The sequence below is a fragment of the Megalobrama amblycephala genome, linkage group LG20 (assembly GCF_018812025.1).
Source record: "Megalobrama amblycephala isolate DHTTF-2021 linkage group LG20, ASM1881202v1, whole genome shotgun sequence".
In the NCBI taxonomy this organism is placed as follows: domain Eukaryota; kingdom Metazoa; phylum Chordata; class Actinopteri; order Cypriniformes; family Xenocyprididae; genus Megalobrama; species Megalobrama amblycephala.
Genome location: NC_063063.1, coordinates 30340752 through 30351413, shown reverse-complemented (window position 1 = coordinate 30351413; position 10662 = coordinate 30340752). Strand labels below are relative to the sequence as shown.

Genomic DNA, 10662 nt, shown 5'->3' with positions numbered 1-10662 from the left:
GTGGCTCACTCATTAAGATGGTCACTTGCCGCCATCTACTGGCGGTTTAGTTTCATGTTTATTTCATGTTCATGTCACCAACATTTCTTATTTGTATATTCAAAAATATTTAAAGAATCTCATAACATTATTAAAAGCAGTTGTACTTTTTCAGTCTGAATTATTTAATTTGGTAACAGCCCTATAGTGTCTTATTATTTTAATTTATCAAATGTAAGAATTTGAAATAAAAGATTAAACATAAATTTAATTAGATTGGTGGAGGGGGGAAATGCCCTTTATAAAGGTTAATTATTATTATTATTATTATTATTAATTAAGGAATTATTACTATTATTATAATGTAAGGAATATTAATAAAATACCCCCAGGGTAAATAACATAAATATGCAGATTTAAATGTATCACTGCTGATAAAACACTGATGAGAATGTGTTTACTTCAAAATAAATTTTTACAACGCACAAAAAAAAAAAAAAAAAATTCCAGGCAAGCTAGTTTTTTACTCTAAGGGACCAGCAAAAAAACTTACCTAACAAAGCTTAATGTCGAACTCTGTATTTTGTATTTATATTAATATAGCATCGCTCTTATATTTGATACTGACACAAAGGAGAAGGCACAGGCCTACAGAAAGATTTTATTGTCTTCAGATGTAGCTTTCACACTACCAGCATCTATAGAATGATTTGGATCAGCATTTTATTGTTCATAGCAGAGGGCTCTCTCAACTTATTATATTTTAGTTTTTCAATTGATACGATTAATCTTTGCATACACACGCACCCCTCGAAAGCCTGAAATCACAGAATCACAGAGCCACAGAAAAAAAAAAAAAAAACAAAAAAAAAAAAAAAAAAAAAAAAAAAAAAAAAATTCAACAAAAGGCAAAGCAAGTTACAGTTTAGTATTTGTATTCTTACATGTTATGGTTAATAAAGGTGAATGAATGAGATGAACAGTTTTACTTTCAGTTAAGAACTAATTTAAACTTCTGCAGCTGACATTTGATAACAGCCTTTGACACACACCATGATGGGGCAAAAAAGCAGCAGACATTAAAGAAATAGTTCAATGGTTTTATTTTACAAATTCATACATTTTGATTAAAAGTAAAGTGGGAATGTAAAAGGAGAAAATTTGAATAACTGTATTGATCACACTTTCAAATATTAAAATGGATGCAAAAACACCATTACATGTATGATGTTATCCATACAACTACATTTAAAATCCTCTAAATTCATACGATAACTTTGCGTGAGAAAAAAAAAAGACAGAAATGTATGTCCTTCTTATTCACTGATAATCTTTCCTCTCCAGAGACCGGATCATTGAACTGAACTTGTGGATCCTATCAGTCTGATTCGTTAATGAATCATTCAGACCAGTTCTGTTTCGTTTAAAATACTCTTTTAAAAAAACAAACAAACAAACAAAAAAAAAAAAAACACATATTGGTCACACTGAAGAAATCTCATAAACATGCAAAGAAACCTATGCAGAAAATTTAAGGAACTTATTTTAAAATTTGATAAACTTTAAAAATTTGTCGACATGGGAAAAAAGTCTTAAGTATCTCTTTTATACAACTTTTGTGCTGTTTTGTGCCCGTTTTAATACAAATAAAAGGTGCAGTGTGTAAATTTTAGTGGCATCTAGTGGTGAGGTTGTGAACTGCAACTAATGGCGCACACCCCTCCCTTTCGGAGAAGCTATGTTGTCGTCTGAGAGAGCAGAGAGTAGCTTTAAGCAATGAGGTTTCTTCTTACTTCTAACAAAGAACGGTCTCTGCTTCTAATAAACCAGATGACTACTACTACTACTACTGCTAATTTGTGTGTATTCAACGTAGTGATAATGCAAGCTGCCTCTAAAAACACCAACAATTTCAGGGCTCTCAAGTTTTGGAGACAGGCAAGAGTGACACCTGGCCTCAGGGTGAATGAGATGATGCTTATTAGTTGCCTTACCTGACACCTTTGAAAGATAGATGCAATGATTAATGCATCCACAGTGTTTCCCACAGGATTTTGTGAGACTGTAGTGGGTGGACATCGGTTCGTCTAAGGCGGTCCGGGGGCATGATTTGTTAACCAATCCAGAATGCACTAAACACACCACTTCATTATAGATAAAAATAAAAAATGAATAAAAATATATAATCATAAGCTGACCAATAAATAAATAAGTAAACTAGGTGAGTATATAATTCAGCAGCAAAAAGTATTCTAGCCTAATTCTTGGAAGTAAAAAAAAAGCTATGGAATGGCTTCAGATGACTTTGAATATAGTGCACGAAAACTTAATTGGTGCTAGTCTACTTATTTTGCTCTATGACTCCCACTTTTGCCATATAAAGGAGCGCAATTATCAGACGGTAATTTAAAGATCGCGTCATATCCTTATTCATATTTTGAGACTGTGGCAGGACCAATTAGAATGTGGCGGGCCGCCACAGTCTAGTCAATGTATGGGAAACACTGATCCATGGCCAGGATATAAAATGTGACATGATTTTAAAAGTGACCTATAACATCGCCGATGCAATACACTTTAATTTATTTAGTGCTAATAAAATTATTAAAACTATTTGGAGAGAGAGATGTTTAATGTAACAAAATGTCAGTTATCGTGTGATAGCAAAATATAACTAGGGCTAGACTATTTGTTCTGAGCAAGTTTCAGTGAACAGGCTGTAAAACTGTTGTCTAAGTTCACACTCATGAAAAACTGAAGCTGATTATCTGATTATCTAACAGCAGTCAAGTTGTCATTGTTTGTGTCAAACACGTTGTGAATTTGTTGTAACAATAAAACAGGAGATCATGACTTACTCTGTGCTCAAAGTGATGCTCCAGTGGTTTCCTCTGTGGGTGAACGAGGATGATGGTGAACAATTCCAGGATATGCTTTTTTTTCATTGGTTGTTGCGTTAAATCTTACCCAGATACAATAGTGCTATTTTCTGATTGGCTATTGTGTAGCCTCTTTCTTTTTTTTTGATTGGCTGATAAGCGGCAGGTTCGAGACGCGCTTGATTCCTGCCCGGTTCCATAGAGAGAGCGGCGCGGCCAGATACATTTTGGGCGCTGCGGCATATTAAATATATGATAAATAGTTTTTCTGCGTGAGAAATACAATGTGTGGCGGGAGTGCGTGACAAAAGACCGAAATGAGTGACTGTCACGCTCAATGCGTGACACTTGAGAGCCCTGAACAATTTAGAACAACAACATAGTGATGAAATACGCTCTGTAGATCGTTTGTCCGTTTAGGGCTGCTGTAGAAACATGCCGGCGCATAATGGCGACTTAACATGGAGAGTGCACCCGCGGTGTATGAGATAGAAATGACTCATTCTAAAGGTAATAAAAACATAACGGCTCATTATGTAAGGTCTTTATGTACCACTGAAAACATAGTTATGTATATTATTTGCATTTCTGTCAATAGATCCTCACAAATTTTACACCTTTAAATGAAACCACATAATGTAAAACTGAGGTCTTTTAATTCTTCACATGATCAATGGGAATGGGATATTTTCTGTCAGATGCTAAGTGAACGGGACTGTTTTCTTTCTTTTCCTGAAGGACACTGAATTTATGGCGTTATCTTTTGCACTTTTCTTAACTTCAGCTCTATGTTTCTTGGCAGACCGTACTTGACCAGCTCCTGTTTTATCTGAAACAGACGGACAGACAGATCAAACTTTCCATGAATGATCTATTAGCACTGTATTTTGTGTAAATATTCCTAGTCAGTGTGACATACTTGCTGTAGAATCGCAATGTTTTCATACTGTGTTAGATCAAAAACTGAGGAAATTCTCACTCGAAGTCCAATGACGTATTCTAAAGGGAAACACACACACAGACACCTAAAATACTCATATCTGTTGACATTAATCATACAAAAATATTACATGGGGTTACATGAAATCAAAACAAAAACAAAACCTAAATTTTATTTATTTCTAGAAAGACAAGACTTCTTACTTTTAGAGGTGCTGTGTCCACTGTCCACCCTGAAGGCCCATCGACCGGGAACATTGACATTACTGGAGTTCTTGAGGTTTGAGATGAAGCTCCCGTTAATTGATCCAGGAATCACAAAGTAGTCAAAGGAGTTTACTGTGTCATAACCAGCCTGAAAGTATGTTAAAACATTCATATAAACAGTGTATATGTATAGTATGCTGTATACTCTAGTCAATATAACATTTTATTTCTGATTCATTTACCTCCACCGGATGTCCTGTTACAGCAATATCACCATAATTCATCAGAATAAATGAAAAATTACTGCCTGAAATTAAAACCACTTGAAACGATGTTTCCTAAAAAGATTGAAATAAGATAATAACTTTAAACTTAGCATTCACTGTCCATCTTTTTTATGAGCATTACTGACCAACCTTGTTATTTTTAGTGTTTTAATTTATTATATATTTTTTGTCACTTTTTTGTGTACTAATGAGTTCAATAAAGTATTCTGAAATTGAACTGAATTGAATTGTGGATGAATTGAAAACACATTTCAGAAGTATATCACTCTTACTGTGCTGGTATTGGGAAAGTAAGCGACTTTATCCCACGTTGCAACAAAGACCCAGGAAGCGTTGAAGGTCAGATTTGGGAAATGATTGTTTATATCCAGAGTGGCGCATGTGAGAACACTTCCATTAGTGTACTGATGATATGAAACCACACCTCTTGCACGGTTGTCAAGGTTGGTCCAGAGACCAGCAATTATATCTTGGCCTTCATAAGCAGGAAAGGAGAAGGGAACAAACTGTGATGAAGACTGGTTGAATGTGAGGTGTCCATTATTATTCACCTGAAACATGAGAAATATTGTCAAAATCACAGGTGACTTTATAACATATCCAACACTCACAGTTAAACTTAGAATCTTACATAAATCTGCTGGTATCTGCGACCAAAGAACAGAAATGGACTCAACAGTGGAATAACTGAGGAGCTTCCATCATCAACAGCAGCGTTTCTCGTGTCTCCTGATAAGCCGAATGGGTAGAATATTTCTGGTGCTGCCAAGAGAAAAAAAAATTCTGACATTTTTGTTTACATTTCACACTGATTTATAGGGCTCATGTTTGAGTCTGGCTGTGATTAATATAGAGATGATGATGCCCTCTTCCACCATCTTTGATCTTCTTGCCCTTGAAGACTTCAGTGTGATTTGCTGACAGCATTAGAAATCACCAAATACACTTGTCTTTTTCAAAACTCAGGATGACAACAGGTGGAATCCAACCAAACATGTTTAAGTCAGAGCTGCACACAACTGATAATAGTAATACACATCCTGATGAAAGTCCTACCTGATCCTCTGTTCACAAGAAAGGCCCAACGGCCCGTGACATTTACGTTAGTCGTGTTCTTGAGGTTTGGGATGTAGCTGCCATTAGATGCATAATGAATTAGATAGTAGTCAGTGGAGTTTATGGTGTCAAATCCAGCCTATTAAAACCATAAAACATGAATGTTACGTATTCATATAGAGCCAGCATCCTATAGAATATTATTTAAATCTTGTGATGTTTGTTTTACCTCTACTGGAGAAGATATCTCAGCACAGTCACCATAATTCATCAGAATGAAAGAAAAACCACCTCCTGAAATTAAAACCACTTGAAACGTGATTGCCTGAAGAGAAAAGAAACAACATAATGATTCATAGTCTACACAGTCTTCGAAGCCTGTACCTGAAAAGAGGGAAAAAACGATTTACCGGTGCTGAGTGAAGATTAAATACATTAATGTCCCCGGACTGAACATAGTCCCATGTTGCAACAAAGACCCAAGAAGCAGTGAAACCCCTCTGAGGGAAATACCGGTTTATGTCCTGAGTGGCGCGAGTGAGCACACTTCCATTAGTGTACTGCTGATACCAGTATTTGCCCATCCCAAAGCTGACCAGCTCAGTCCAGAGCGGAGCAATGAAATATTCAGTTGCATATTTGGGAATGTAGTAAGGAAGAGATTGCGGTAAAGGTTGGTTGAATGTAAGAAGTCCGTTATTATTAACCTGAAATAAAAGATAGCAGTTCAAATTCAGTATGAAATTGCTTATAATTAAATTTTCATTTATATTTAGTCTGGTATTGAAACCGGATTCTCACGTATGTGTTGTTGTATGTGCGACCAAAGAACACAAATGGAGTGGAGAAGGCAACATTTACAGAGGTTTTACTACCATTTTCAAAACGTTCAGTGTCTCCTGCTGCTGGGCCGAATGGATAGAATATTGCTGGTGCTGCGAGCGAATGAAGACAACAATATTATATTTCACACTGATTTGGGTTCATGTTCCTTTATGTCATGGGTGAGGATCTTTTTTTACAGTCTATGATGAGGAATGACTGTGATTAGTCGTGGGACAATGATGGCCTCTAGTGGCCGACTGGTGTAACTGTTGATGTGAGAGCAAATAATCACACAAGTTCTTCTAAGAGTAAAATATAAATTAAGTATATTCCCAATGGAAATGCTGGTACTGTGTACTGGTGCATACCGGCCCACTTCAAGAACTGACAAATGATCATAATACACACACAGATCACAATACACAGACCAAGAATACCGCAATGATGTGCGACAAAATATTGTTGAGAAAATTAGGAAGTTGTTATAGCGAGCAAAAAAAAAAAAAAAAAAAAAATTGCAAAAGGCAATTTCCACTACAAGGGCAATAATTACAAAGTTCAAATCACATAGAGATGTTAACAATTGGCCCGGAAGAGGACATGTCTATTCTGGCCTCACACACAGTGAGGAGGATGATTTGAGATTCTGACGTGAATTAACAAATCATGAATTCAGTAATCAGTAATTACCTGTCCACGGCTCTGTTGTTGTTGTTTGTGGAATGACTGTTAATTAAAAAGAGCATTAAATTATGAAACACTTATGAAAAATATATTATATATGTATACATACATTATATATATATATATATATATATATATATATATATATATATATATATATATATATATATATATATATATACACACACACACATACACATATATATATATATATATATATATATATATATATATATGATACAAATACTGGTCAAAAGATTTTGAACTGTAAGATTTTTATGAAGATTCTCAGGGTATAAATACTGGGTTTAGGTCAGCAATCCCAACAGCAGTCATGGGGAAGTCTGCTGAATTGACAGTTGTCCAGAAGATGATCATCAAGACCTTCTACAATGAGGGTAAGCCACAGAGGGTCATTGCAGAGTGCTGTGCCAAAGCATATTCATGGAAAGTTGACTTGAAGGAAAAAGGGTGGTAGGAAAAGTTGTACAATGAAAGGAATGACCGTAGGCTTGAGAAGACTGTCAGGCGAAGCCGATTTAAGAACTTAGGAGAGCTTCAAAAGGAGTGGACTGAAGCTGGAGTCAGTCCATCAAGAGCCACACAGACATCTTCAGGAAATGGGCTACAACTGTCACATTCCACGTACCAAGCCACTTCTGAACCAAAGACAATGCCAGAAGCGTCTTGCCTGGGCTAAGGAGAAAAAGAACTGGACTCTTGCTCAGTGGTCCAAAGTCCTCTTTTCAGATGAAAGTAAATTTTGCATTTCATTTGGAAATCAAGGTCCCAGAGTCTGGAGGGAGAGTGGAGAGGCACAGAAACCATTTTGCTTGAAGTCCAGTGAGAAGTTTCCACAGTCAGAGATGATTTGGGCTGACATGTGATCTGCTGGTGTTGGTCCACTCTGTTTTCTGAAGTCCACAGTCAACGCAGCCATCTACCATGAAATTTTAGAGCACTTCATGCTTCCTTCTGCTGACAAGCTTTATGGAGATGCTGATTTCTTTTTCCAGCAGGATTTCGCACCTGCCCACACTGCCAAAGGTACCAAAAGCTGGTTCAATGACCATGGTGTTACTGTGCTTGATTGGCCAGCAAACTCACCTGACCTGAACCCCATAGAGAATCAATGGGGTATTGTCAAGAAGAAGATGAGAGACACCAGACCCAACAATGCAGAAGAGCTGAAGGCCACTATCAGAGCAACCTGGGCTTCATTACACCTGAGCAGTGCCACAGGCTGATCGACTCCATGCCACGCCGCATTGATGCAGTAATTCATGCAAAATGAGGCCCAACCAAGTAGCGCATAGAAATGAACATACTTTTCAGAAGCCCGACATTTCTGTTTAAAATATCTTTTTTTCCTTTTCTTTTATCTTATGAAGTATTCTAATTTATTGATATAGTGAATTGGTGGGTTTTATTAAATGTGAGCTAAAATCACCACAATTAAAAGAACCAAAGACTTAAAGTATTTTCTTTAAGTCTTTAAGTAGTTACAGTCTGCATACATTAAATTTATTTAATACACAAGTTCCACAATTTGAGTTTAATTACTGAAATAAATTAACTTTTCCACGAAATTATAATTTATTGAGATGCACCTGTAAGTAGTCCACTATACTGTTATAAAGATTTCATTAATTTACATTCCAAGCTGTCAGAATGTCATCTTACTTTTTGGGCTTCTGAATTTTTTTCCCCGTCGTGTATAAGCTCCATTCTTACTTTATCATACCACATAAGCCATAAAAGCCTGGTGTATCATTCTATATGCACGGAGCGTTCTTTAGAACTTCCGCATTAATATAAGCCAGCAAATAAATAAATAAAGACGTACCTCATTGTTCCTCCTCTGCTAAATTCAATTCAACCATCAGTTTTCACACTTTTATGTGAAAAAAAGCTTCAGAATTTAAATATTTATTGTGCACTTTAGTTAGATTAATTGAATAAAATGTGTGTTTTTACAAGTGTGCTGAAATCCATTGATCTTGCGCTGCACTGACTAACAGCTCCTGTGATTATAAAGGATGCTCGCTCCGTGTCATTCATTTACAAGAAAAGTTATTGTTTTTCATGAGATTTTGTGAGTACTTTATACTTCACATTGACAAAATTTATTTTTAAACCTAGTTATTTTATAATGTTTAATATTTTGTCAAAAACGAAGTGAAAATCGATTAGAGGAAATGGCTGATATATGCGCAAATAAATGCTACTTTGCCGCCACCTGCTGGTTAAAGTGGTAATTATTGTCTTTTTTAGTGTCTTCTATCACGTTGAATTTCCTACATTTTTAAACGTTCGGTTTTACAATGGGGACAATCTCAGAAGGATGAGTAATTAATGTTTGTGGTCATCACATTAAAAATAACATTTGAAGTGCTGGGGAAAAAATGCATGTGTGTGTCTAATTACAGACAGCATTTTTAAACAGTCCCAATAGCTTTGTCTTCATTACAATCAATAAAACTGGTTTATTGGTAAATTAGGTAAATGTGATAACTGCATTAAAATAGGAATACAACATTAAAAAGTCAACCATTGATGGTTTTGTGTCGATGTACAGCAAGTACAGAATGAACAGTTCACCGGAAATGCCTGAGCTGGCTTAACGACAACCAGGAAGTAACCGTGCATATATTCCATTCAGAAACCCTTGTTATTAGCGATACCAGTGGCCATTAAATGAACTGCATCCAGCAAGGTATTGCACGTGCTCGCACTTGTGCACACACTCCATAGTGATGTGAGCTATCCTCAGATGGCCAAATCAGTCACATAACATACAAGAGACTGAATGTGATTCATTGCCCCGATATATTCGTTCTTCGCTTAAAAGTATTCAGAAGTTGGAAATAACTTACAGTGATATACTGTTAATGAACATCCTGATGCTGTCCACGTATGGAAATATGTTCTGCACACTTTCCTCTCAATAACAAAAATACAACAAACATGACAGCAATGAGAAAACAAAAGAAAGAAAGCATCTGTGCATATATGAATATATGAATATATGTTTGCACCAGCATCATGTCAACAGATGAGGTAACTAAAATTACACTGTTATAATAGTTTGATATTTGAGACTAAGTATATTTGAGACTATACAGGGAGTGCAGAATTATTAGGCAAGTTGATTTTCTGATCATATTTTTTTCCCAAGCACATTTTACCAATTCCAATCCACATCAATCTTAATAACTACTATTAATATTGTTTTTAATCATTTATAAGTGATATATAATTGTTCATGAAGGCTGGAAATGAAAAATGCCTTATATTCAGGTGTGCAGAATTATTAGGCAAGTTTTCTTTTACAGGCAAAATGAGCCAAAAAAGAGATTTAACTCAGACTGAAAAGTCAAAAATTATTAAATACTCATGAGAAGGACGCAATACTAATGCAATACTAGAAATTGCAAAGTTAAAGCATGACCAAGGGACAGCAAAATGCTCATTGGGTCAGCGGGGTCAGACAAAAACAGGTGGAAAAGAAAAGACACATGTTAACTGCAAAATAATTAAGAATTATGTGTGAAACCATCAGGAACCCTTTAGTCTCCAGCGCCACCATTTTCCAGAACTGCAACCTACCTGGAGTCTCCAGAAGTGCAAGGTCTCAGGATCTCAGAGACTTAGGTTAGCTAAAGAATCCTAAAAAATGACCTGCACTTGATTAGAATCACAAGCTGAAGTGTTATAAAATACATGAAGACTGGGTTTTTATAGGCCTTATAAACCGACAGCTTGAGAGTGACTCCTGAAGGACCAGCACCACATCCTCTTGTACC

General features: G+C 36.0%; 1 protein-coding gene across 1 annotated transcript; it reads right to left on the bottom strand.

Moving 5' to 3' along the window:
* Window positions 1–1009: 1009 nt before the first annotated feature.
* LOC125255158 (sushi, nidogen and EGF-like domain-containing protein 1) lies at window positions 1010–9970 on the bottom strand. Its single transcript, XM_048170185.1, has 12 exons — window positions 9733–9970; window positions 6863–6898; window positions 6149–6282; window positions 5758–6054; window positions 5577–5672; window positions 5348–5486; window positions 4923–5053; window positions 4564–4842; window positions 4247–4342; window positions 4002–4152; window positions 3778–3857; window positions 1010–3687 (listed from the first exon to the last, which is right to left on the bottom strand). The coding sequence occupies exons 4-12, from the start codon at window positions 5929–5931 to the stop codon at window positions 3607–3609; spliced, it is 1227 nt and encodes a 408-aa protein (XP_048026142.1). The 5' UTR covers window positions 5932–6054; window positions 6149–6282; window positions 6863–6898; window positions 9733–9970; the 3' UTR covers window positions 1010–3606.
* Between the last annotated feature and the right edge of the window lie 692 nt (window positions 9971–10662).

Bases quoted from the DNA above. Each gene is read 5' to 3' on its own strand.
- LOC125255158 (XM_048170185.1), bottom strand. From the start codon at position 5,931: ATGGGCAAATACTGGTATCAGCAGTACACTAATGGAAGTGTGCTCACT. The intron at 5,673-5,757 runs GTAAATCGTTTT...TTTTCTCTTCAG, and splicing joins TTAATCTTCACTCAGCACCG to GCAATCACGTTTCAAGTGGT. The intron at 3,688-3,777 runs GTATGTCACACT...CGTCTGTTTCAG, and splicing joins ACATTGCGATTCTACAGCAA to ATAAAACAGGAGCTGGTCAA.